The sequence below is a fragment of the Sylvia atricapilla genome, chromosome 6, assembly GCF_009819655.1.
Source record: "Sylvia atricapilla isolate bSylAtr1 chromosome 6, bSylAtr1.pri, whole genome shotgun sequence".
Taxonomy (NCBI): domain Eukaryota; kingdom Metazoa; phylum Chordata; class Aves; order Passeriformes; family Sylviidae; genus Sylvia; species Sylvia atricapilla.
In genome coordinates this window covers 56,029,028-56,056,874 of record NC_089145.1, presented here as the reverse complement: position 1 = coordinate 56,056,874, position 27,847 = coordinate 56,029,028, and the positions used below count along the sequence as shown (strand labels likewise).

At 49.6% G+C, this 27,847-nt stretch overlaps 2 protein-coding genes across 2 annotated transcripts in view; both read right to left on the bottom strand.

The window, feature by feature from the left end:
- Window positions 1-703: 703 nt before the first annotated feature.
- On the bottom strand, window positions 704-19,347 carry ISM2 (isthmin 2). The gene is made up of 6 exons (XM_066322303.1): window positions 19,108-19,347; window positions 4,100-4,333; window positions 3,212-3,584; window positions 2,292-2,432; window positions 1,711-1,788; window positions 704-1,241 (listed from the first exon to the last, which is right to left on the bottom strand). Exons 1-6 carry the CDS (start codon window positions 19,246-19,248, stop codon window positions 724-726), a joined length of 1,485 nt encoding a protein of 494 aa, XP_066178400.1. The 5' UTR covers window positions 19,249-19,347; the 3' UTR covers window positions 704-723.
- Window positions 19,348-21,404: 2,057 nt separating this feature from the next.
- The window catches only part of SPTLC2 (serine palmitoyltransferase long chain base subunit 2), a 76,410-nt gene continuing 69,967 nt past the window's right edge, over window positions 21,405-27,847 (bottom strand). Inside the window, exon 12 of the mRNA XM_066321983.1 lies at window positions 21,405-27,456. Coding sequence (XP_066178080.1) covers window positions 27,337-27,456 — 120 coding nt within the window. The 3' untranslated portion in view covers window positions 21,405-27,336. The remainder of the gene's footprint in view (window positions 27,457-27,847) is intronic.

The following is a 27,847-nucleotide window of genomic DNA, read 5'->3' as shown; positions in this document are numbered from 1 at the left end:
AGGTGGTGTGTCCCCATGCTGACCTCCTCTGAGGTCCACCTATGTGCAGCTTTGGCAGCCAAACCTCTGGCGGCTAGGCAACCTCAAGGAAGCCCAGGCAGCCACACAACCTGCCCCACAACACCCAGACCCACAGACCCTGATAAGCCCTTCCCTGCTCCTTCCCAACTGTGCATGCACAAGGATGGGGGAGGCCCTGCTCTGTATGTGTGACTGGAACAGCCCTGCACTGTCTAAGAAGACCTACCCTCAGCTTGAGACATAAACCAGCATGTTCCTGGGCAGGTGTACAGACAAGAGCAGGCAGCCATGCTTGCAGCAGCTCCTCAGATGTGATGTGAAGCCAGCAGGAGCTGAGCCCACCTCACCCTGTGCTCAGCTTTCAGGCTGTGTTGAAAGGTCGTAGAGAATGAAAGCAGACAAGAGCAGCCCCTTGTTCCCTTTACACCTGCCAGCCCCTGCTGCTCTCCATATGCCAGGCCAGGAGCCCTGAACTGCAGGACTGCCATGGGTGGCATGGCAGGGACTGCACCCCGTTAACCTCCAGCACCCTCAGAATTCAGAGTGGGGCTGAGACACCCCTCGGAGGGCACGAGACAGACGGCACATCCTCCCCATTTTGCCTGGCACCACTGAGGAGCCCACGAGCAGGGTCAGGGCTGGCCAGGCCACGCAGGAGTGCAAGCCAGCGGTGGTCGTGGCACCTTTTGAGGGTGGCTGTGGCTAGTACTCCTTGGCCTCCTGCAGCTGGGACAGGTACTCCTCCTCGGTGGGGTTGTCAGCACAGCGCTGCCCGTTGTTGGGGGGCCGGACGGCGTGATACCGGCTCCAGTCACCCTTGCACAGGATCCAGGGCAGCATGTCCACCTTGTAGTGCAGCTCCGGAGAGAACTCTGTGCTGATGAGGTTGGGGACACCGGCCCCCTTGCCGCGGGTGATGAGGCGAGTGTGCTCGTCGTAGCAGCAGTGCTGTGCAGCCAGGGTGGTGCTGTCCAGGGAGAGCATGGAGCGCAGGCAGAAGCGTGCCGTGGGCTTGTAGATGTCCAGGCGCTCCTTGGGGCCGCTGGCGTCCCGCCATCGGAAGCTCTTGCCCTGCTGCTCGTCCCGCAGGTTGACGGCACTGTAGACGGCCTCCAGAGGGTAGGAGCAGGGGCAGCTGGGCAGGTCCGTCAGCACCTTGCTCAGGTACTTGGTGAGGAAGTCGCTCTTGCAGTTCAGCCACTTCTCACAGCTGTCCACCTCTGGGGGAGGGTACCAAAAGGGTGAGGGCATGCACAACTCTGCATCCCACTGCAGCCAGCTGCCGTTTGCCTGAGGCCATGCCAACACCACCAGGGCAGCCTGCAAACACCAGGCAGGAGCCACCAGACTCTGGGGTTCAGCTGGAGCCATCCTCCACCCCCAAGGCAGCGACAAAGGGAATGGGTTTTGTGCTGGGGCAAAAGCTGGGAACATTCCCTCACAGGAGAGGGCATGTGGCAGGCTGGCCTCAGCCACTGAACCCTAAGGCAGGACTGTGTTTTAGCAGGGCTGTGGGAGTAACAGGGTTTCCAGCATGACCACTGAAGCCTGCTCATGGCAGTGGTTTGGGTGACTTCGGTCTGGACTCTAGACACAGGAGCCCTTTGCTGAGCCCTCCCCGCCAGCCAGCTACAACCCTCCCAAGGTGCGCCACTGAAGCCCCCAGTGCAAACAGAGGCAGAGGCTGACCTGAGTTGAACAGCTCTGTGGTGTTGTCGCTTTTGAAAGGTGTCTCCTCTGTGGGGAAGACCATTTCTCCTTCTGCTCCTTGAGACAGAAAAAAACCAGAACAAAGAGCCCCGTTGAACACCAGGAGGAATGGTGGATTTTTCCCTCTGTATGTGCACCCGACACCATCTGTCCCCCAGCCCCTCTCCTGCCATTTCTTCAGTAACATGGGCCTGTGTTCGGAAGGAAGGGCCAGCAGCAAGCCCAACAGAGGCAGTTAATTATGCAAATCCCAGAGGATAGAGCCGGATCCCAGTATGCCTCAGGGGAGAATTTCAAGCTCCCAATGTCAGAGAGATGCAAGAAATCACACACCACACTTTACCACCAGCTTTACCACCCCTGGGCCCCACACAGCTTCCTGGGGAGCCACGAAGCTCAATCACAGCTTCTTTGTGGAAACAAAGCCCCATGGTCATCACCCCTGATCACATTAAACATAACTAATTCTTGAAGCATGAGCAATGCCCACTGCAGCAGTGGAGGACCAGCCCACACCAAAGACAGACAGTGCCCAAGGACTGATATGGCCAGGGGCTCACCAGGGCAGTGTGTCAGATCACAGGTCCTCGACTCTGTCGCTGTGCAGGCATAGCCACAGGACCGGGTCCTCTTCTGGTTGCCACTGCCACAGGTGATGCTGCAAGGGGACCATGGGCTCCACTCCTCCTCATCTTCATAGTCTGTGCACGGCAGGGAAGAGGCAGAGAGTGATGGACCTCAGCAAAGCTTTAGCAGGAGCGGTGACAACAGCCACCTCCCTCAGCTCTGCCTCCATCCCTGAACAGTGACAGTGCTGCCTGGGGCACACGGAGGTGCCCAGCCACACAGTGCCAAGGGCCAACCCCATCCTCACTGCCAAGCCCACGGAAGCAGCCCTGAGCAAGGCTCTAATTCTCACAGCTTTACCCACAGTCATACCAACCCAAACAGGTACCGCTGCCCACCCCCACATGACCATGATGTGAACATCAGGTATTAGCAAAGGTTGGCTGGTTTTGGGGCCATGGCCAGGAAGCTGCAGGAGGGAGCTGCTGTGGGGCCCTGGCCCATCTGCTCACTAGAATCTGCCATCTAGCTCTCTGCACCTCCTCTCTTGGGGGGCACCCAGGTCTGTGGAAAAGGCTTCTGGCACTGATGTCACTACAGGGACCTGAGTTAATGGCAGCAGCACTTGTCATTAAACATTTACATTGTGTGTCTCATCTGAGCATGCCTTCGCTAGAGCCCATGCTCCAGGGTGATTACATGCAAGGACAATTCCCACCAGGACACTGGCATGTCTGACTGCTGGCAGCCCCAGCTGAGTGTGCTGGCCTTGCTCCTTGGCAGGCTTGCTTGTTTTGTAAGCAAGACCTGAGCACCAATGTGCTGTGATTCCTGGTGCAGGGCTGCAGGCCAGGCAGGAGAGGGGAGGGCACTGCTGGTCTGCAGGGCAGCTGCAGGTGCCAAGAGAACTCACCATAATTATATTTTTCCTTAAAGATCCAGTTCTTCTGCCCAGGCCATCGCTGGTCCCAGTTACCACCTACTCCACTAAGCATAGACTCCTCCTCCTCATATTCTGCTGTGTAATCTTCCTCTTCATCATCATCCTCTTCTTCTTCCTCCCTGTCCCCTACATCCAGGTTGTCATCATCTTCCTCCTCTTCCTCCTCCTCTTCATCTTCCTCCTCCTCCCCCTCAGCAGGGTCAGTGTACTCCCAGAAGAGGGGCCAGAATAGGTCCTTGTGAGACAGCCACTCAGAGGATGTCAGAGACCAGTCATTGCTTGTCTCCTTCAACAAATCCATCTCCATCTCAGCCTGAGGATCATCCACCACTTCAATGGTCACCTGGTGGGCAGACATGAGGCAAGGCAGTGAGCTGGGGCACAGCCCTTGGATGGACCTAGCAGACCACGCACTGGCTCCCAGCCCAAGAGGCCAGGGACACTCAGGACTGCAGGACTTTATGAGGAGTGCAAATGGTCTCTCCTCATCCAGAGGGACTGAGCAGGGACAGAGTGGGAAGCACAGGATGGCTGGCGGTCACCCACAGGGGCCAACTCCACCCTCAGAAATGGAGAGATCACCCACATTAGGAGCGTTTTTACTCCTGCTCTGTGAAGGGGGGATGAGGGGGACGGGGGAAAGGCTGTGAGCAAATTCCTCAGTTGAAGATCTTCTCTATGCTCTTCTATCTATGAAGATCTTCTCTTATCTGCTCCTGGGAGTCACCAAGAAAACAGATGACAGCAGCCACACAGACCCTGCTCACGAGATCTTTCCTCTTAAGGAACTAAATGAAGCTGCAGAGCACAACAGCGCTCACCCACATCCCCTGAGGCCATCCCAGCCCCACTCCCCACCTGGATGTTGGGGTTCTGGGCACTCAGGTCCACGTTGGCCAGCCCCGGCAGGTTCTGCAGGTCCAGCATGAAGGGCAGGCTGTCCTCCCGGCCAGCAGCAGCGGGCTGGGGCAGGGCAGGGCTCCTGGCAGCCTGCTGAGGCAGTCCCCTGCGCCGGTGGCGCCGCAGCCCCCGCGCCCTGCCCGCCGGCAGCTCCTCGTCCCCCGCGGAACCGGGGCTGGACACCGCCGACACCTGGACAGGGAACAGGCACAGACAACGTCTCTTCAGGGTGGTGGTGCAGGGCAGGGAGAAAAACACTGCCCAGCAAAGATGGGTCTGCTCTCCTGCCCCGAACAGTTCCTCCACTCCATCTTATTGCAGCATCGGGATAGCAATCAACATGTTAATCAGTCAAGTTAATGCCAAGTGCCCTGTGCTGTGCCAGTGCTCAGTTCTGCTGCACTTGAACCTGCAGGTCTATTCAGACTGGTAATTCCCAACCCCATGATCGCCCTCTCTGCATCCCTCTGCTGTACCATTGCCCATCTCGCCTGGCTTTCCTCTTCTCACTCTCCCTTTTTAGCTATTTCTCCATCCCTGGAAATGGGTTGACAGCGAGGGTTGCTTCTGGTCACAGAGTTACCACAGGTCATGTTTAATAATTTTATATATTTATATAAATAGTTTACAACCAAGGCTTTATGACAAAGGGGAAAACCTCACCCAAACAAATTGTTCTGTGGTGCTGGTATTGGGGCAGACGACTTCAAGCGACACAGGTTTAATTGAAATTTCTGATGGTGCCCAAGGGCTACCACAAAGACAGAACGAAACTGCTGGCATTTATAACCCAGCCACCTTCAGCTCTTCGGGAAAGGGAAGATGCCCAGCCAAACAAATCCACAAAACTCACTTGTGAGTGCTGCCAATGGCTCCAAGCACTGCTGTCAGTCCCAGGCTAGCCCTCCAGCCCCAGGAGGAGCAGGGGCAGCACACAGGGAGCCTCGCCCGAGAGGCAGCACCAGCCATCGGGGTGCCAGGGAGGTGGCCAGCAAACGCAGGGAGGTGGCCAGCCAACGCTGTGCTTGCACCGAGTGAGTTCCCACGTTCCTGGCACGAAAGAGCGTGACTCCAGGGGCCAGCGGGCTCCAGCGTGCCCACGAAACCCGAGATGGGAACAACTGGCCAAGCCCCCGGAGGCACGGCCGCCCTCGGGAAGGTCTGCAGGGCCCCGCAGCTCCAGGCTGAGAGCAGAGGTGCCCGAGCTCCCAGCATCTCCGCCAGCGTCTGCCTATTTCTGGCTGCCCGGCTGAAACCCCCTTTTGTTCCCAAGCTCTCACCCTTCGCGTCAGCCCAGTGGAGAGCCGTGGGATTAAGGCAGAGCGCGGAGTGCCCCCTCCCCACGGCGCCGGGCGGGGGGACGCAGAGAGGCATTTCTACCTGCAATTAGAGCCAGATGGTTTGGGGAAGGACTCCCCTCCCTTTCATCCTGATCACTGGAGCACTTCAAAGGCAGCTGGAGCCTAGCCAGACTCTCATGAGCGCACACAGCCCGTCCCCGGCCCTGTCCCCGTACATCAAAGCCCACGATCCCTCCATCCCAGGGGGAGGGAAAAGAGCAGCAGGGACGCTGCTGGTCCCTTGGCTGGTGCCCAGAGCAGGCTGAGCGCAGGGAAGGGCCGGTGACAGACTTCACCAGATGGGCCCGGAGGAGAGGGCTGCAGAGAGGACAGAACCTGGGCTGTCCAGACACAGCATTTGGGTCCTACTCCTCTCCCTGGCCTGGAGGACTCCGTGGAACTGCTGGTAGCAAACCTGAGCAGAAAGACTCCCCTGCATACACCTTCCCCTCCCAGCTCCTTCTGTCCTCATGCAAACCACAATGGTTTTGGGAAGAATGCGCGAGAATGATGCCTGGCTCTGTCTCAGCCTATTTCCCAGTGCCTTAGCCCCTCGCTGGGTCTCCTGTCATGTCCCAGGAGTCCTTGACAAGGAGCAAGGAGCCCGGGTGGAACAAAACCTGCATGCTGGGCTGAGCAGGCAAACCTAGCCATGTCCCAGTGCTGGCTGCATGACACTGCCTGCTGGTGCTGGGTTTGCTGCCAGCTGCACATGCCCAACACATCCCCTGCACAAGAGACTGACAACAGCCCTGCAAGGCTGGCCTTCCTGCCTAATTTGCCAAGAGCTTATTGGGCTGGGTAAGCTCGTTTCACACACAACCCAAATTTAACACACATGGAAAGTGAGGTCTCCTCTAGCAACAAGATCTGAGCTCACCCAAGGACACCAGAGCACGCAAGCCAGGAACAGACTCAAAGTCTCCAAATTTACACTCAGTGCCTAATTCAGATTTTACGCCCAAACAAGCTCAAGAAATTCAGAGTACTGTTCCCACAGGGAAAATGTGAAACTGCTCCAGGGGAACTGGCTGCAAGAGCGCTCCAGGGCAAACAGAGCTCCCTCAGCTCCCAGATACTCTGGTGGTGTAAGCACAAGGGTGGCCACCCTGGATGGCCAAGAGCCCTTCAGCAATGGTCACTACAATGTACCACCCAACTCTTCCCTCCTGTTGCCATCTGCACTGCTCTGAAGCTTTGCTGGGTTAAAACCTGTCCCTGCATCAGATGTAAGGCTCAGTGCCCTGCTGCCCCAGACAATCAATCCATGGATTGAACAAGCTCTCAGAAGGCCCAGTGCTCCCTCCAGGTCAGAGCATCCATGGCATCAGATGTGTCTTCTTCAAGTGATCATCAAGGGCCCTGTGACAGCCACAAAAGCAGCTGCCCTTGAGGTTTGCACCCCTGCACTTGACACCCACCCTCTCCTCTGCAGTGTCCAAGGAGCAGCTGGATAAATGTTGTATTTCTCTGGGGAATGGTTTTTTCCCAGGACTCCTGGAGCCTGTAACCATGTCTTTTGACCCTTCCTTCCTTTCTTGACCCAACTGGCTGAGGTCCAGCCACCCCCCTGAGCAGGAGCCTTGATAAAGCCCTCTTCTTCCTCTCTTGCCCTCGCTTTCCCTCCTGGAAAAAAACATCTTGGGTCAACCCTGGGGGTAAGAGCCTCTTTTGGATCTTTTGTCTTGTCCCTGAAATGTTCCCCCAAAGCCTCCCAAGGAACTGAGCTAGCCCCAGGGGGCTGCAGGGGTTTGTTTCAGATAAAACCATCAAGCCTGGAGCTGAGCCACTGCAGTGGGCTAAGGGAAGAGAAGAATTCTCTATTCCTCTGCTCTCTATGGAGCACAGAAGAAAGCAAACCACTGGAGAACTGGTCAGCAGCAGCTCCCTTCTCCTTCCACCACCATGGAAGCAGAGTGAGGTGCTGGGAAGCCATTAATGTCTTGCAGATGAGTTCCAGCCTTCTCCTGTGACCAGCCAGCACCAAGCAAAGGGAAAAGCTGAACAAGGAATTGCCACAGCTGCTCCTGTTTACACTTGGCATATCCTATCTGTCTGGGAATCAGGGTTCTCAGGGCAGGAACCTGGAGAAACTCTGGGACAGCCCTCAGGAAAGAGCATGGACTTTCCATTTGTGAAGATCATGTTTTGATTGAAGGCTATAAGCAGGATCACACCAGCCTACCAGCCCAGGAGCCCTTCCCACACAGTCCAGGCCGTCCCACATGTGGGACTGACCACTGAAACACCTTGAGGCACAAGCTTGGAAGAGATGTTTGGAAGGGGAATAAACTCATTAGCAATTCACCCCAGTGTCATGCTTACTTTGTACATAACACGGGCAACAAGGTATGTGGAAAAGGTGTGGGGAAAGGCCACACATCATTGCTCTGGAGACTAAAGGCTGACATTTTTCCATTTCTAGTCCATACACCTCTATTAGAATTGCTCAAAAATCTGGAGATGATGAAGAGAGTAGCCACAAAAACGTTTCAAGGGATGGAAAGACTTTTCCAGTGAAAGACTTGTACAATTAAACTTGTTTTTCATGCTGAGAAAAGAAAGCAGTGACTCAGTTTTCCAGTTCTTTAAGGCAATAATCCATCAGGCACCAGAGACTCTATAATCCAGAACAGAAACACATAATAGGAAGCAATATGCCCGAGTCAAAGCTAAACAAATTTAACTGATAAATAAGAATTGTGCTTTTAATGCCGTAGGTAATTAACCACAGGAACAATTAACAAAAAAAGTGACAATTTCTCTTGTGGAGACTGTCAAAACCCACATCACTGGGCTCAACACATGAGCATGGCAACTGCACTAGGGAAGAAATTCAAGGCTTTAGTAATTTCTTCTGCTTTTAAAATTTGTGATTTTTCTAGAAATGTCTGTAAGGCTTTGAACTAAATCTGGGTTAAGGAAGCAAATGACCAATGTTCATGTGCTGCAGCTCTTACCATTAGAGACATGACATTTCAGATCCTACAGAAGTTTAAAACCTGAAAGCATCATCAGACTAGTTCCTGTGCTGTACTGCACTTTGGCAACCAGGGACACCACCCCACTGTCACTTACACAACCACAGGTACTTGTCCCTCCAGCACTTTCCTCAGCACCTCTGTCGGTGTTGCAAATTGCCAGAGCACGGAACAGCAGTTTCCTTTGTAACCACACACACTGCTGAGCAGAGCTACCCCTCATCACGGGGTTAAACCACTCCGAGTACATCTGGAGAACTCCCCTGGCAGTGAAGCACTGCTAGAGCTTGTGCATCAGCAGCCAGTGGGGCAAGCAAGTCACCAGCACAGGACAAGCTCAGAGGATGCAGCTTCTACCCACACCTATCCCAAGCCAATTATCCAGCACATAAACTCATTCAACTCGAACCAAAGAAACCTGTGCACACGGCAGTCAGATCAGAGGCAACATTCAGGCTGTGCTTTGGGCTTGTTAACACCGCAGTGAAGAAAATGACGTATTTGCTAAAGGCTGGTATCACACTGAGCTATAATTATAAGGAATGGGGGCTTTTGTTGCTTAATCATTACTGCTTGTGTTAGGTTTCCTTTGAACAGTTTTACCATGCTGTATTGAAACAAGAAACCACCAGAAGAACTATTGATCTTTTCCTGAATAGACCTTCCTTCTCTTTCCCCTAAGCTCTCTCCAACATTATTTTAAAATTCATCCGTTGCAAACTTGCCCACTTATGAATTAGTCAAGTACAATTTTTTTTTTTAACCATAAAACTTTTCTTTTTATATTTACGTAAATGAGCTGCAAGGATCTGGAGAAAGCATTAAAAAATTATCTTTGGATTGAAACTGGGCAGGAACAACTCCAAAGCAGGATTTAATATAAAGCCATACTATACAGCTATGGAAGTAGAGGAGGCTGGTTGGATGCATTAGAAGGAAGCCCAGCATGTCTGGGGTTTGCTCTAGGGCTGCAGTTTGCAGAAAGGCTCATGACAATTTTTACTGGTGGGATGGGGAAAAGGGAGGTTTTTCTAGTGATAACAGGTAACTCTGTTGTCTCTTTAACATAAAGTAAGGATGAACAGCAGGGTAATCACCAGGAACAAATGCAGTGTGCCATGATGCCTCCCTCCCATAGTAAATACTTTCTCCTCCATGAGGCAGTGCTCAAATAAAGGGCTTTTTTCCAGCCAGCTGAAACCACTGCAGCCTCCTGAGGCCTGTAGTTTGATCCTCCTGGCTCATAAGCCATCCACCAGCACATAACCTGTCTACTGGAAGTCTCTCAGCCACATGGAAAATCCATGGGATACACATTAGGCAAGTGACCTCTGCCACCCATCAGCTCATCACCCACTTAAGGGATTTCCCAGAGCCATGACAGAGCACAAGGTCTTCTAGAGGTGTCAAGAGCTGGGTGGGTCCATGTGAGATAACAGGGAAGGCAAACATGCCTCTCAGTTCCCGTTACTGTCTGTAGGACCCTCTGAGCCACAACCCCAGACATCAGACCCAACACATTTAGACTCACAGGCAGGTGGCTTAGCAGGAGCTGTCACTCAGCATTTTGACTTGTGAGCTCTGGAAGATCTCCCAGAGGTAATTTAAAGAAGTTAACACCTCCAGATGCCTCCCTCTTCTTGTGTTCTGGGTTACACCCCTGCCTCCAAAGTTCTGTCTGAGCACAACTGAGACTTCCCAAACGCTGTACTATCTGGTCCACCTCAGGATCAACTTACATGGGTGCTGTGGGGGGGGAGTTATTGGTTGGTTTGTTTGATTTTGTTGGTTTGTTCTTTTCTTTTAATAAAGACTCCCTTCAGGATTTAGGAGCATTGTTAAAGTGCTCGTGGAACAGACAAGGCACTTGGTTATCATGCTTACATGGGCAGATCCTGTTTCTGACAGACCAGCAGGAGCCAGCAGCAAACTGTGGGCTGTGCAGATAATTATTATGCTCTCATGATTATAATTTTCATGCAGTTATCAAAATACTTTAGATCATATGGTATCACTTTCTTTTCTAACTAGCTTCATTTCAACTCTCTTGGGTAGGGAGCTGCAGGAGGCAGCATCAAAGGCTTCCTCATGTTTCACATTTATTTTCATGTCTCACAGTTGCAACAACTGTAATCTCAAAACCCTTTCCAAGGTCGGTGACTCAGTTGCCCCTGAGGCAGAGTCAACGCTGGAGCAGAAGGCATCACAGCACAGAGAAGCAGCAGGACCATGATGAGCAAAGACACAGCAGAGCTGACTTTGTGCAAAACCAAAAATGAGGAGGATGCCCAGGCTACAGAGAATGCTCCTCATGCATCTTGCTGGCACAGCCCAGCTCCTCACACCACAGTCACTTTCCTGTGGGTGTGCTCATGAGCGAATTGCCCGTGGCATCCTCACTCCCCTGACCACTTGTGACACAAGGAGGAAAAGCAGCAGCCTCACGCCTTTCCCCTCACCATTACCTTTCTGTGTTACCTTTCTGGTGGCTGGAAAAGGAGAGGGAAAAAGTCACCAGAACTTGCAATTTAAGGCTGTGTTTCTAGAGGTGTAGGAACACTCCCATTCATCAGCCAATCTGTCAATCACAATCCATGCTAGATCTTCCTTTTTTAAAAAAACCTTCACATTCATGTTAAACCACCACATCTTTCCACCCCTCGACTCTGGAAAACACAGGCTTAAAATTATTATCAAAATTACATACAACATACATTTCTAATCTACTTAAACAATAAAGTATTTCACCCCTAGATATTCTACTATAATTATACTTAACTCATTACTAATACTTGCTTTGTCTTTAAATGGCCTCCTCATGCAGATCATGGTTGTTCCACTGGGAGATGTTTCTCTACCATCAACATCTCCCTCTTTAACACTGAGACTAATTTCTTTGTCTGCAAAGAAAGAGAGATGGTAGAGATGTTTCTCTACCATCAGCATCTCCCTCTTTAACACTGAGACTAATTTCTTTGTCTACAAAACTCCCATTTTGCAGACAAAGAAAATGGCATGCTCCTCTGGTAGCCTGTGGCAAGGCCAGGCACACAGGTCTCCCACATTGTGCTTGGAGAAGACTCTCAAGAAGGTTCACCACAGCTCAGTTTCTTCTCCCCACCTGCCCCAAAGGGGAAACTGGTCTGCCTTCTACACAGATGAACCACACAAGCCTCGTAGTGGGGAAGCTGGAGCTCATCCTTGGCACCACTGATTGTCCCAGCAGAGCAGACGGGGCTGTCCTCACACCAGAGCCTCTGCCCAAGTGCACAGACCCCAAGGGCCAACTCCTGATGGGTGGGAAGGACACAAACTGGTGGCAAGGCACTGTTACTTGAAGACCCTGAGACTTCTGCTAAGTCATGGATATGGGAGCAAGGCCCCCACAGAGACTGCATGGAAAGGTCTCCCAGAGGGATGAACAGGCACACACCCACATCCCCTGGTGCTCTGCCAAACGCTCCTGCTAGGGCACATGGTTTCTGTTAACAGAGTTGAGCAGTAATACACATGAGCTCCCAACGCATCAGAGGGAGTCGCTGCTAACTTGTTCCAGCTCCAAACCCCATGTGCTTCAGTAACCATTAACTTGTTCCAGCTAATGATCTGCATTTGCTAGTCTGCACACCGTAACTCTCCCACTGCTCCAGCTGCTGCTTCCCTGCCTGCCATAGCCCAGGCAAAACTGCAGAAGGAAGAAAACCCCAAATACCGCAAAGCAGGTGTAGGAACTGACAGGACCAGACCAACACCAGCCTCCCCGTGCTGTTGCCTCAAGTTTGCCTGCTTTTCACTGTTTGCATTTTGTTCTCACGCAGCTTCAAGTAAACTATGTATGTTTTTAGAAAATTATATCTTTGTTTACATACTTTTCCTCTCTAGGAGGAGAAAGATGATTGATGGTGATGTTCACCAACGAGGTCGAAGAGGTGGCTACCTGTGTGGCCAATCTTGGCCTGTCTGTAAAATTGTATATATATGGAGTCAGAAAAATAAAGTAGAAGCTTTCCTGCTTGACCTCCTGCTGCCTGCCTCGTCCTTTGGTGCTCCTAACAGCAGTCACAAGTGTGACCCTCTGTCACACCGGCTAGAAGAGGTGGGGGAGGAATCACAGGCAGGACAGAGTGCAGGGGACACCTGCTCCCCTTGTCCCACGAAGGGTGCACACACTGCCCCTCCGTGCAAGCAGCGGGGCAAGGAATGCAGCCAACCAAACAAATGCAAATCCGTCAGGGATCCCTTCAACAACAGACAAAATGGGCACCTGAGCCAGGCTTGGAGTATCTCCATGCCCTGCAGATTCAGGCAGGGATGCTGCATCTCATCCTGCTGAAGGGGCAAAGCTGGGATGACTCTGAGCCAGCAGCCCCTGCCCCAGGTGCTTGGCTGCAGCTCCCCAGCCTGGGGTCAAGCTCAGCTTCCCTCCCCAAAAGCTTTGATTTTAAGGATCCAGCAGCCTTAGCATGTAATAAAAGCACACTGTCTCCAGAGGGGAAGGTGCTGGGAACTCCACACAGGAGGACATCTGTACAACACCTTGTCTCGATGCAGGTGCTCACGGTACAGCACAGTGCAGCTGGAATTCCCTGTGATTTTTGGCTGCTGTGGGAATGGTTGCAGGTGAAGGGGAGGGCAGGGAGGACAGCAGGAGGGAAGTGTTAAGTGCCAAAGTGTTAAGGAAGAGAAGACATCCCAGGGAGGCAAAGAGGTGTCGATTTTGCACATGAGGAACCTCCCACAGCACCTCTGGCCGTCCAGCAAACACTGTCCCCTCAGCCAGCAGGTTCCTGGGGGCTCAGGTCCTGGGAGAGAGCCAGGGCTGCCTTGCTCACCCGAGGCTGCCAAGGCTGGGGTGGAAGGCAGCTCACCTGAAGGGCACTGTACCCATGCCATGTGCCAGCCTCCTACTGAGCCTTCTGTGCTAGTGGCTCTCTTGGTTTGGGACGTGTTCCCACACCTGCCTTGCAGCCCGAGTCCTGAGTGACCAGGCCAACCACCAGCTCCTAATCCAAGATTATTCCATGCCTCAGCACCTCTTCCCTGCATCCATGGATGTTTCCTGGCCATCTGCAGCCAGGTCTCTAACCTGTGCCTGTCTTGTGGTGGCAGGAGACAGCAGAAGGCAACAATTCACTGCATTTTCTTCTCTTTGAACTTGTATCCTTGCCCTGCAGACTAAACCAACCTGGACCTCAAGAGGCGTTGGTGCCCTTCATGCCAGGGCCACCTGGGACTCAGAGGCACCATATTTTTGGTGTCTTCATCTCGTAAGTACTAAGATGAAAGTACATCTCAAACAGCTTCTCAGATAGCCCCCAGAGGCCCTACCCAGAAGGAACATAGAGAAACTGAATTGCTTGGAAGCAGCACCATGCAGGCTGACTTTTACAGCTGGCCACATAAAAGCATCAGCCTGCCCAATGAAGGCTCCTTGCAAAAACATTCAACCAAAACAAACAAACAAATAAACAAAAATAGTCCTTACACGGCACTTTTGCAAGCTTCTGTCTGAAACAAATCCAATTCAACGCTGAAATATGCTGCAATCTCTTCCTTTCTCCAGTATATTATGCAAAACCCGAGCCTCTGGCTGATAAGATTTGCTTTGAAGGAGCTGGGCAGCACAGGAACACCTTGGTGGCCTGTCTGCAGCTCAGATTGTCCTCAGGCTTCCCTAAGGGAAGTATCAGGCTTCTTGTTTTGAGGATTATTCTGAGAGGAAGAGCACTTACTGCTACTGTGGATCAGTTTGCACTCCCTACCCCTAAGACACTGACAAGAGGAAAGCAGGAATTGCTCTCTAACACCCTCCTCTATCACCCCATTGGGAAGGACTATGGCTGGAAGCAGGATGAGTCCCCTAATTTGACTGTCTTTGAGGAAAGGGTCTGAACGATTTGGACAATTTTGGGAACCCAGAGAGAGCGCAGGGCAATACCCTGTGGGGCGATTTATGCCTAATCTCTTCCCCTTACATGTGCCTTTTACAGGAACCCCTTTGATTGTAACAATGGGAACGCAGCAGACCTATTTGTGCAGTGAAAATGGAAGAAGCCCCCTTGTTGGGCAGCTTCCCTACACCCGGCTCTCCTTTGTTTCTGCTGCTGTCTCAGCCCCAGGGCGGGAGGGTTTTCAACTGTGTTGACTAAGATAATTTGGCACTTCTCAAAAGGGAATTTGCTACAAAGGGCGAAGTACCTCCCTGCACACAAAGAGCCCCTTTCAGAGCGGAAGGATGCTTCAGTGAACGTTTTGTACCCACAAATCCGACCTCCGCCAAGGACAAAGCCAGGGACAAGAACGCTTAATTGCTGAAGAAATGAAAAGGTAAAAAGCACATCCTCGGGCAAAATGACTCTGCTACTGACACAGCCCGCAGTGGCGGCGGGGATGTGGCTGTGCAGGCAGCCAGCGCTGACCCTCGCAGCGCAGCCCGGCAAGGGCAGGCGTGGGTGACACGGGCTGGGGATCCACAGCAGGGACAGACGGCCAAGGGGAAACCGAGATGCTCTTCTTGGCCAGAGCCCTAGAGGAGTAAAGATGGAGCAAGGGTTGTGGGGGAGGCATATTGCAGGATCCCGCGGACCCCTGTGCCTGTGCAGCCCAGCACCCCAGTGGTCTCCCCAAACCGAGGTGTCTAGGCTATATTAGGGCTCCCAAGCGACAGGGATACCCTGACTTACAGCCTCCTGACCAACCCCACTCCAGCCCAGCTGATATTTCTTTCCCTTTAACCCTTTTTAAATCTAGTACAGTCACACCATGTCACCTTGGAGCTCCTTCACTCCCGGTGTCTCCGGCCAGGCATCACATCACTGCTATACATTTAATTCTTAAATGATTTTTAATCAGGTGTAGACCTTTAGTATTGCAAGCAGTTTCCCATCGCTTTTCTCACTGCCTGGTTTAACCAGTAAATAATGTGTAATGTTGTTACTTGCTTCCTTATTTCTCAGGGGCCAGGAGCCAGTCATATCAGGTGCTGCACAAACCCACTGATTTGCTGCCAGCTCAGCCTCTATGCTACGTTTGATATTTCTTTTGTTGCCTTCCATTATCTCTTATCGCAGATGCCAGATTTGCTTTGCTCACAGCCTCAGACCAGGGGAAATCCAAGAGCAAGTTCCAGCCTGGATCTGCCCCCAGCCCTGCAGTAACACCCTGGGTGCTTGGGTGAGTTTGCTGACATTGCTCTGGGGCTCCTCTCTCAAGAATTGTTCCTACCTGCAGAAGAGCACCCACCAAACCCACCAGACCTGGACTGGGTGGCCCAGACCCTCCATAAAACACTGCTGTGGCTTGCTCTGCCTCACCCTGTCAGCGCCGGGATGCTCCAACACTCCCATCACCATTCCCACCAGCACGGTTATTCCTGTGCACAACCATTGAATCTCCTGTGTCAGTTCACACGGATTTAATCCCTCCTAACGTTTACACTTGTAGCATGTCAGTAGTGTGGCTGTTTTCTGTTTACCAGAACAGCACTGTAACGGATTGGTATCAGCTGGAAAGAATCCAAACATCTATTAACAATGTTCAGAGCCAATATTTTGAAATCCAGTGAGTTTATCAAAACATAATTTTTCATTTATAACTCTTGACTTAATAAATAAATAAACAAACCATTAAGTGATGTGGAGAGCTGTACCTTGTCTCTGAAAGGGACACAAGCTTTTCCAAATATTGTTACCCAAACCTGAAGAGCTACTTAATGGTCAGTGCTCCATCCTGCCACATTTCTGCCCACATCAAAGTATGATGCATTCAACCTGCAAAAGTTCTTCTTAAACCCCTGCTGCACACCCATCTGCTGTTTCTGAACCCACCTGCCTTCCCAAACATCACCAACAAACCTCAAAATTAGCAGGTATCATCTCTTGTTGGACTCAAGTCACACAGTTTGGAAAGAAAACTGCCTTTCAGTTTTTTTCATCCTGCCTTTTAAACTTCTAGTCAAATAGACAGAAGAAAAAGCAAAATATTCTCACTATGTCTGTTGTTTATGCTAAGCACAGTATAATTCAGGCAAAACTTTGGTGACCAGTGTCATTGCTGAAATAATGTAAATGCATGTACTTGCTCCTTTGGTAATGGCTGGAAATACTGGATTCTGACAGAGGTATGGGACTTTAGACACATCAATAAGGCTAACACCCAAAAATAAAGCATGTGTTTCCTCCATCCTTCCTACAATAATAGTAAGACTTTCTTTCTCAAAAATTTACTGAAAGACTTACTTGTTTTATTTTCCTAAACTATTTTAGCACAGAAGTACAACTCTAAGGCTCAGCACAGATTACATAAATTTCCATTCAATTCTAAACCAAGGAAAAATGTTTGCTTTAAACAAAGTTATTTTAATAAGTCCAAGTTATGTAATTGTTTAAGGGTTTGGATTGTCTATCTGCTCTGCTCTGTCATTTCTATTTTTTTCCTCACAGCCCCCTTCATTCTGCCCACATCTGTAGGGCATTACCCATAGTGTAACCAATACTCCAGCTGTGGCTGCCCTGCTGCCATAGAGACAGGACGTATCAGCGCTGCAACAGGAACCATCTGTGTGTATGACCCAAAATCACTCTGGATTTTTTTAACCACCATGCTGCTGTGCTTGTGCTCTCCGCTTTAGTTCAAACAGCTGGGCATGACTACTCTAAATTGGCCCCTAAACGCACCAGAAACAGAGGATTTCATCCCAAAACGCAGCTAGGAGAGACATACTGCTTCCTCCCTGCCATGAGAACTGTGCCGCAGTGCTCTGAGGGATGCAGGGTGCACCAACAGACTGCCAGAGGAATCCATTCTTCAGCTTCCTCCTTGCTTCTAACCTCCACCCTCAAACCTTTGCCTCTGCCCTCCCGGCATGTTTGTGTTTCTGCAAGAAGCAAAGGTCCCGGGGACAGAGGCCGCGCTGTGTAAGTGCCGTGTGTGATCTTTGGCTGGCCGCACAACGCTCCCCATTCACACACCGCCACTGACAGCGGCTCACATGCTCTCCCGTGGATTTGAGATGTCAGAGAAAAAGGAGCCTGAGACTGCGCTGCAGGGTCCCGTGGTGGGGGCATGCACAGCTTCCTAACACGCAGCTTGTCCCTATCCTTGGTCCCTGCCACAGGGCTGCGATACCTTCCTGGATTTCAAGTGTAAATCCCTACTCCTTCTGCAGCTGGAGCCTGAGGTCACTCTGCCCGACGTTTGTCTGGCAATTCAACCAGCATCTACGTCTATGGTTGAAGTTTCACTGGCAAAGTACAGCACCAACATGGTGCCGCCAGCACTACAGCACATCATCTCCAGCAATTCTCTTTGCATCTGCTCAGTCCACACTCCACTCAAAACTGTCACCAGGCTTGACTAGCGGTACTTGTCTGGATGTACTTGTCTCTTGCCTCTTGACCAAGCATTCCGTGTGGCAGATTCCCTCCTCACAGTTGTGACCATGCTGGAATGGAGTTTAGTGCATCTGATTGGAGCTGTCAGCATGACTCCTCCACAGATCAGACCCTGTTTTGGCATTAACTCACAATACGGTATATTCCCATCACATTGCACCTCCTCTCCCGGTCTGACTGAGACTGGAGATCAAATCTGCTGCTTTCCATTCTGCCGCGTATCGTCAGTGAGGACTGAGCTGCTCTTACCCTGTCCTGCTCAAACCCCTCCTATCATCACTTTCCTTAACCATTCCTTTCACCTACTTTTAGCAGCAGCATTCTTTGAAAAAGTACTTTTTAAACACAGCTCTGCTGCCTGCATTATTTTCCCTCCAGACAACAATTTCAAGATGGAAAACAGCTTGTTTTCATCCATAAACAGCTTGTTTACCATCCAATAAGTCTTCCTTCCTTACTACCCGCTCTCCCAGTAGTTTCTTTCCCATTCCTGTCATCCCCAGTCTGACCAGTCCCTCATTGCCTGCCGATGTTTCCCCTTCCACAGCCCAGGATCCGGCGCTCAGAGGAGGAGAGGCGCAGCCCCGGGTCGTGCTCTGCTCCCGGCCGAGGGGCTCCAGGGCCGGGGTGAGGAGGGAGCACGGCCGCTCCGGAACCTGCCCCAGGGGAGTTTCGGCGGGGAGGCGAGGGGAGATGGTGACTGAAATCTATCGTGTCTTCTGTTTCTGGTAGAGGAGATCTGGCGTTCTTGGCAGGGCACCAAGTGCCAAGTGCTAATTTAACTGCAGCCGGACCGCTCTCTGCCACCTGGGATGCTGGCCGCCGGAATCAAGGGATCTTCCCGGGTATCGGGTCACGGCACTCGGCCCCGAACTCAGAAAGCCTAAAGCATTCCCTAACCTTCCGCCTCCGTGCAGTGCAAAGACCTGAGGCTTCCCGAGCACCCCGCGGGCCAGGGAAGGGCTCTGCCCCTCAGCGAGCGAGGAAACAGCCGACAAGGCGGCGGGGAGAGGAGGCTGCTTCTCCCCGCTGCTGCTTCCATCCCGGAGCTCGGGGCGGCCGGGCCGCGGGACACGTGTTGGATGCTGCTCCCTCCCGAGATGCACAACTAGCTCCGAGGGAGCCCCAGCGACCGCCCAGGTGGCCGGCTGCCACCCTCAGCTTTCCCGGGCACGAAAGGCGGGGCAGGGGCTGAGGAAGAGCTCGCCTTGGCACCCTCCCGGCTTTCCCTGTTTCCTCAAAGATCGCCCTACCTCCGTCAGCTTGGAGCTCCTCTCCCTCGGGGTATTGGCGCGCTGTTTCCCCCTCACGGGTAGTCCTCTCAGCGCAGTCAGGAAAGTTGTCAGAAAGACGAATCCGAGGATAAGCACGACTTTCCCTCTAATCAGAGGCATCTCTCCCTTCCTCTCTCCCCACCTCGCACGTCCAGGGCAGGCGGTCTGGCGGCACGCCCGCCTTTAATGCTCCAAATCCTGTCCTCCGAGAGGAGCAGTAAAAACGTAAAAAAAAAAACACCACAAAAACCCAACAAAAAACAACCAAGCAAACAAACAAACAAAAAACACCAAAAAACCCCAACCCAAACAACTTATATACTTATATATATATATATATATATATATCACCGGGGCCGGGAGGTGCGGTGCCCCGCGGCAGCGGGCAGGGGCCGGGCTAGGGTCTGCCGGCCCGGCCACTCCGCTCCCTCTGATCGCTCTTGCAGTTTGCCGAGCACCTTCCGCTGTCGCGGCTCCCCCGGCTCGCCCGCCGGTACTGATGCTGAAGGGTAACTCTGAAAAGCTTCACAAATGTGTGCGGGGAGGGAGGGAGGGAGGGAGAGACCTTCGGCTCCCCACCCCACTTCCTAAATCCTTTCGGCAATCCGATTTCTTTTCCTCCCCTGGCCGAGTCACTCCCCGATGCCGCCGCGGCTCCGCAGGCAGCGCCGGGCACCGGAGGGCGGACGGGAGGCCGCTCGGCGGGGAGAGGCTGCCGCTCGCACCAAGCGTGCTCCAGCCCCTCCCGGGCCACCGCCGCGGCTGCCGGCCCCGGGCACGGCCCCGGCGCGCCCCTGCCCCGCTCGGAGGCTGCCGGCACTGCCAGACCTCCCCCCTCTCCCTCCGGGCGCTCCTCCCCTCCCGGGAGCCGCATGGCCGGGCTGGCCGCCGCCCCCTGCACCCGGCGGTGCCGCGGGGCGCTGCCCGTGCCGCGGGGTCGCTCCGGCCCGCGGCTCTTTGTTCCGCGCCTCGGCGGCGCCGGGCCCGCAGCAGCCCCGCGGCACCGGGCGCTTCCCGCCGGCGCAGCGCCCTCCCGGCGGGGCGGGCCGCAGGGCTCCGGCGGCTCCGGGCCGGCCGCATGGGGCACGGAGGATGGAGGAGCCCTGCACGGAGCCGGGCAGGGGGCTCAGAGCTTCCCGCCGCGCCCCCGGGGGATAGAGCTGGCAAAAGCCGTCCCTTTTCTCCTTTCTCCCAGCGCCAGGGCTGGGGCCGCTCTGCGGGAGGGGAGGACGGCCCGCGACAGGCAGAAAACGGGGCTCTGTGCTCCCCGCTGAACGCCCCGGCTGTTCCCGAATTGCGGGAGAAAGTTTCTACCACTAAAAAAAAAGTCTATTCCGTGATCTGCTCTCTTCTGCGCCGTCAGCATCTTATCCAGCCCTCAAAGCCTGTTGGAAACATGGGAGTGGCTGTTTACTTGGGGTGTAGAGAGCATCTTTTCCAGGATTTCCACAGGCATTCATGAGCCAATGAAGGAAATTAGGGAAAGGAAGGACACTGAAAGGAGGTTTTGCAGCCCACTGAGAAGTGCCAGTGTTGGCACGATCCCAGAAAGGGAGATCTGGAAGGCAAAACCCAACATTTCTACAGCCTCAGCACAAAGCTGCAAATCACCTGGGCCCATTTGCGTACCCACAGCTGAAATCAGGACCCACACCTCCTTTTCAAATACCGACATCTGGTTTATGCCGACTTAGGGCTGAGACGAATGGAAGGAAATGTTTAAAACAAGACACAAACTGCAAGACAGATGTGAGGTCAAGAATCCCATGCGAGATGGATCAAGAAGCCCTTTCAAACATCTCATTAGCAGCACGGCAGCTGAGCAGTCTGACACTCTTAACAGCACCCAAGAGTAGCAGCCTGGCTTTCAAGCACGGCAGCTTTTTGGGGCCAGCACCGAGCTGGAGCGGGCAGTCATCGTGGGAGTGCTGCACATCAGCAACAGCAGCTACGACTGCAAGAGAAGCGGCTTTTCTACACTGCACATCAAAGCTGCTGCTGTACGATGGACCAGAGCCTGCCAAAAACCAGCTGAGCACCCATCTCACATGCGAGGTTTCCTGCCTCTGGAGTGGAGGAACAGAGGGGAACAATGATCTGTCTGAGCTCTCAAACAGGCTGTGGTTTTACCCAGTCATTCCAGTATGAAACTCGTGTTGAATTTTTTTTGAGGTTTTTATTTTGAGGGTAGGTAGGAGAGGGACGGGGAAGGAAGAGGGTTCAGTCTTCTTAACAGGGAAAGCTTCATTAAGGAAAAAAGTGCCAAAATCATGATATAGTGTTTTTTTTAAAGTCTTTATTATGCAGAACATAGAATATATTTGAATGATTTTTTTCCCAAGCATTTTTTCTCCAGTTTTTTTTTTAAACATGCATTGTTACCTTTTTAAAGCCAATGTACCATCCATTTATCTTTTTCCCTGCCCACAGAGCATCCATATTCATGTTAATCACAAGTGTAAAAAAAATTAGACATCTGGCATAAAATATTTTTGGGGGGAGCCCATTTAAAAATTTTATCTAAAATGTCTTATCTACAAAAAAATCCAATATATATGTACATTATAGCAACACAGAGGCATAAGAATACAGTGCAATTTAAGATGAAGTGCTGTGACTTGGTAATTCTGCCCAGGGCTCGTGGAAATGTGGGCCACCATTGGCTTTGGGGTTGTTAGCCTAAAGCCTCAGGCTCCAGCATTCCTCAGTTCTCAAATGGGTCTGAAATTAATATTGGGAGGCTAGAGATGCATTAAGCTTAATATACCATTAGGGGGTAGCAGAAATACTGTCTGAATGGGATGAGCTTTGGCAAAAAAAAAAAAAAAATTACAAAGGTCAGATGGTTTGGTGCATGTTCACCTCACTACGGGTATTTTTGGAACGGCACCAACCCTTGGCATATTCCTGTGAGACCTGTTCACCTGCTGAGGAAATGAATCTGCTAGCTGCCACTGGTTCCCAAGTCCCTGACAGTCTCAATAAATCTCCCACTTTCAGCAGCCCCGGACCAAGTTTCCAATGGAACTACACAGGATCAATGTAAGCTACACAGGAACATCAGTGCAGAGAACTGCGCTACTTTTGGTTCCCATCTCCTGAAACAGCAAGGTCACACAAATTGAGTTTTGAACCTATCCCTCCCAAGGAAACAGCAGTACATACTGCTTAATTAAGAGCACCTAGTATTCTTCTGTGGGTTAAAATCCACTGCATTCTTCAAGGTCAGTCTTAATTTTAATTCTTCATACCAAGAATCACAGTTTAAGGCCTTCAACACACACCACAGTCATCATCTGCTTCACCCAGCCCCTTTTGGGGATATAAGCACAACAGCTCCAATGTTTGCAGCAAATGCTTCTCTTTTTAGTGAAAGCACAATATTTCACACAAACACTTTATGTTTGTGCTCTAGTATTATGTCTGAATCCTTGAACAGGTGAACAACTGCGAGGCTGGGAATGTTTACAGGAATACAAACCCATCAGAATGGCATTGGAGATTCTTTTTTTTTTTTTTCCTTTTAAAACCATGTTCAGGTCATGGAGGTCAAATGACTCGTGCTTTTCCCAAATAGTGGTCCAATGCCATTTGGGTGTCAGATCCAGCACCAAAGACAACAATGAACCTGCTGAGGGGGTCATACTAAGCATTCCTGAACAGCTCAGCACTTCACTAGTGCTGAAAACAGAACAGACTGCAGGTGCCTGAAATCTCCATGCAGAAGGTGCCATCCATACGGATCCCAGCATGCTTGACACTTTCCTAGGCTGAATATAAACTGTAAAAATAATATATATAAACTGTATACATTCTGACTGAGCATTGTATATTGGGATACATCTCCACAAGTTTCCTTCTCTGTGATACAGCAAGGGGGCTCATGCATAGTGCTTCAGATCCAGTGCTGCAAGGTGTTCTCTTAGATGAAATGAAGTCATGCTCACCCTCTCCTCCAACCTCTCCTATGATCTCCCTGAATGGATAACATGGCTTCTGAATGAGCAAACAACTGTAAGCCAAATGCTTTTCAAAGGTAAAGAAATCAAAGTTGCTCAGAAGGAAAAAAAAGTATTTACTTGGTGTGGAAAAGTTTTAGAGGAGTGTCCATTCAGGCACTGAAAGCTGCATTCTTGATTTAGGGATATTTGTTCAAATACACGTGAAAGATACCTGTACAGCTGAAAATAAGCCATGATTGACTCTCCCTTTTCTCCATCTCTGCTGTATCAGTCCTTCATCCACACAGCACAGAATTGCTGATTTTATGGGCACACTTCCCTTGCCCGTTCTTTGTGAAGGTGCAGTTCTGATCGTGAGTACCAGATCTGCACTCTTAAAAAAAACAGCAAGAAGAGGATGGCTAATGCAATTCCTTCAGATGTTTGGTCAACTCCTGAGTCTTTGCCTAAAGCAGAAGCATACTACACCTGTAACTCAAGAACCAGAACTGTTCATTAAGGATGCTACTTAGAAGGGAAAGATACAGCAACTAAAGAGTTAAATATACCATATACATACTATACAAAAGTTTATGTCATGGAAAAAACAAATGAAGGGCCTGAATATTCTGACACAAAAAATTTGGTTTCTTCTCTGCCGAAGAACTAAAGGAAAACTATGAATCCTTAAGAAAAAGATCTGCTTGGGAAGGCCAGTTTCTAACAAGAAGCAGATCTCTCACTCTTTGCTGATGCTTGGTAATAGGAGCTTCTCAATTTTCTTATGAGTGAAAGAATATAGCCATTAGCCTTAAAACCAGTAATGGTTCTAAACTCTTTACTCTGCTTAACAGAGGCAAAAACTTGCTTGCTTAGTTCTTCAGAGAGGGAAGGTAACTATTGTATATTTATGAGTAAGTTTAGCCAATATACAGTACTGGGCAAAATCCTTTGTTCAAAAGCAGCCTTCATTTTCTTTTCAGTTTTGCATCTCTAAAGAAATACCAGGAGTCATTTTCAATTAGAATGTCTCTGAAAAGTTGGCAGAGACTGAAGTTTTATTTCTTAAGCAGCTTTTCTTCCTTTGTGATCTCTCAAGATTGGTTCTTTCATTCATTTCTACTGCCAGGAGAAAAAGGAGACAGATTTCTGGTCAGTACATAAGTATCAAAGCAGCAATCCATCCTACACATACTGTGACAGCATACATGCTGTAGGTTTGCCTAGCACAAACCCTTACTGGAGTTTTTTTACTAAATGCAAAAAGGTTTTCTTGGCTTTCAAGCTCAGTGAATTAAAAAGCGTGAAATCTTGGACTTGTAACTCTTACATTTTCAGAAGCAGTTTCAACAGGTTTCATTATTTTTACCAGACTTTGGCAAAACAGATTCTCTTGAACAAAAAGCCTCAGAAAGGAGTGGGGGGGGATTTGCTTCCCAAAAAGGATATGGCAAGGCTGAAATGTAACTAAGCAGTCTGCAAATGCTAACTGCCAGAATTATTTCTGAAGTGTCTTTGCAATCCAAAATTCTAAGTTATATGCTGACAGTGTAACACAGCAGAAAGATACTTAAAGGCAGAAGCTTGAACACAATTTCCTCAAGAAGTGCAACTAGAAACCAAATGGACACTAGTAATTTTTAAATACTGACCATTTCAGAAGTATTACACAGGATTTATCCATATTTTGAAGATTTTTCCAGATGCTTTTCTCCCTTCCTAAGACAAGCTGCTCTAAAACTGATTCCCAGAGACAAGGTTAAGATTCAACACTTGTAGAATCTATGATAACCCACTTCTAACTTAATACATAACAGTTTCCAAACTGACTTGACTACACAGCAGACAAAGACACTGTACATTTGTGAATGCTTAAAAACAGGTACCTACTGATCCAAGCCTTTAAATTGGTCCATTTTGTCTGCTCTTAAACCATTTCATGATCAAGTAAATAGGATCAGGGCTGAAGTCAGGGCTTCCTGTACTAAACTCCTCTTGTTCCCTAGTATAATCCAGAGGAAAAAGAAATCAATAATTCTTTGAGATAAAGATTCTTGTAGTCAGAAAGCAGGTAATCTGCTGGAATGTTAGAGCTAGTCCTGGGCAGAACATGGGCGAGAAAATGAGCTCAGCTAACTGCCATTTATTCACTCTGCCTGAATATGTGAGACTATTTCATGGCTATCCAAGCTGCACATAGAGACTTCTCAGGCTCTGCACTCACTCAGTTCCAGAAGAAGAGCCAACCAACATTAATGGACTAAGACAGAAATAGTTATCTGGACCTTTTTTCAAACAGTCAATTTCAGTTCTTTTCACATAATTAAATTTCTGAAATTCAATGGTAAAAAAATGAACCAGTGTTTTGAAGTTCCTTTACATTAAAATGTAACAAGATCTATTAATGCATGAAGTTAGATAGTCTATAAAATAGAAGCCAATTCTGCTTTAACTCACCACATGTATTTGCAGAACTGTTTGGTTCTAGTGGCAAAAACATTCCCTCCCTGTTAGTTGCAGAGTGAACATTAAAGAACTTTAAAAGAATGATTTTTTTTTTCCAGCACCACACAAAGAGCTTTGAGTTGCTCTCTGCTTTAGTATTATGATGATGAGTCTGTTTCAAAAACCTCAGTGACCTGCAAAATGTATCTTGCTAACCCAAACTGAAGAGCTGGCCCAACCCAACTGACACAATGTTAACATTTTACTATCTTTGCAGAAATTGTATATGTCTAAATATATAGAAATGAACTATATGGCAATTGACTCATATTTAAAATTTTTGGTACCTTTTTGTTGATCCATTCTGTTCACTGAAAGAATTCAAGATGTAAAGACTAAGTAGCAGACCAGTTCTAAGGTGTGTTAGAGCAAAGGCATCTATTTGAAACAGAGGGACAGTATGAAACTTGCAAATAAAACACTCCAAACAGCAACTGGCTCAGCAAACACTCACTGGAGCAGTGTTGATCAGTAACAGAAGCACAAAAGAATAAAGATATTGAACTAAATGCAATTGTGAGGACATTCTCTTTCTTCAGAGAAGGCCTACAGACATGCAGCTGCCAACGGGGACTTTGCTGGCCAGCCAGAATGTAACATGCCTACAAGATTCAAGCTGTCCATAGAGTAACAGGGCCAGTGAAGAACACCTCCCAGATGACAAACAGCAGTGAGTTACCATAGCGAAGGGCAGCAGTCTTTCACAGATCTGCATGAAACAGATGATTCTCCTAATAGTGACCCCTTGTATAGGCCTGCTTATTGAGGGGGCTTAGACTGAAGACTAAGCACAAGACTTGCTCTAGTTTGTTTAAACCCAAGAGCACCCTTCTAGGACTTAGTGACTTGTTCATGACTTTATGATAATTCTAAACCAAGAGAAACTAACCTGAAGATGAGAAAGTGACACACACATAACCCATATTTTTTCTTTTTTTTTTAAACAGAAGTATTAAATACAAAACAAACCCTTCTCCATCACTTACCCTCTATCAAAGGGACAATTAGTGTCAAAATCAGGAGACAATCTGGTATCCATACTGGGAAGGAAAAGAGGTTACAGTTCCGGAAGTCCTTCTGCCTGTGGCTTACAAAACTAAATAATGTTTGGGAACAATGGTCCTGTCAGTGACATGTCAACAACACATTTATTTTAAAAAGGCTAAATTCAAGTTTTAAACATAAGTAACTGCAAATGAAAAAAACAACTTTGGTTGATTATCCATCTTGTTAAATATGTCAAAGTTAGCAATCAACAGCTTCTCTAGGAAGTCTCCAGAAGCAGACAGGTCAGCTCATTCCTTATTGGGAAGATCAGACACCTAGCAGTGACACTGAAAATGCTGCCATGCCAGCGTCACACATGCTCACAACATCTCAGCCAGCATTTGGGAGGATAATGGTGCATACAAAGTCTGAACTAATCAACCACAGCCAACTTGGGTTGCTGTGAATTCACTGAGACAAATAAATAAAAAAAAAAGCAACAAGAAAAAAAAAAAAAAAAAAAAAAAAAAGCCAAAAAAAAAAAAAAGCCAAGCACCTCTAGGGCCAGACCCTGAAGACATAGGAATCAAATAATTTTTTTCTCCTCTCCCTATTTACAAAATGCCATTTAGAGCTGATGTGGCCACTTCAGTATTGTGAGGAAATGTCTTTTATACTAAGCAGTCATAAGTGTGTTGTTCACAGATGCTGTGGCCCGTGTGCCACGGAGTGTCCCATGGGCTGTGTCCCTCCCACTGAGGCACATGGAGGGAGTTCAGTCTTCTGTCTCTTCATACGTTGTCTCGTCAAACGGCCGGTCCAAGAGAGGTACCAAACGGCGACGGGAATATTTCAGTTGCAAAAGGTCCCCAACTTCATTGATTTCTTTTAAAGCCTGACAAAGAGACCACAGTAGATCAGCAGAGGAGACAGATGAAAGTAAATCTGCACATCTTCCTTTATGCACGCTTGCAGACTACTCTGACACCCATTTTACTTGAGATTTTACTGTGCTAGGAGCCGGCACCTTCAGAAGTGCATAGGATTTTTTTTTCTTTCTTTTCTTTTCTTTTTTCTTTCTTTTTTTTTTTTTGTTGAGACCACATAAACAGCACTGGTCACTTAACTGAGAGTGCCTATGCATCCACCTGACTATTCCAGTTCCAGAACAGGATCATAATATCTAGCAAACCCCATGACTATTCATCGATAGGAAAACAGAATAATGTTCCTCCCTTCCTGGAGGTAATGAAGCTGAAATAGAAAAAAAAATGTACATTTTGTTT

What these genes read in the sequence shown, in the direction of transcription:
- ISM2 (XM_066322303.1), bottom strand. Translation starts at nt 19,248, where the DNA reads ATGCCTCTGATTAGAGGGAAAGTCGTGCTTATCCTCGGATTCGTCTTT. An exon ending in GGAGCTCCAAGCTGACGGAG is followed by an intron (nt 4,334 to 19,107) that starts GTAGGGCGATCT and finishes TTCCCTGTCCAG; the next exon opens with GTGTCGGCGGTGTCCAGCCC. An exon ending in CCCAGAACCCCAACATCCAG is followed by an intron (nt 3,585 to 4,099) that starts GTGGGGAGTGGG and finishes TCTGCCCACCAG; the next exon opens with GTGACCATTGAAGTGGTGGA.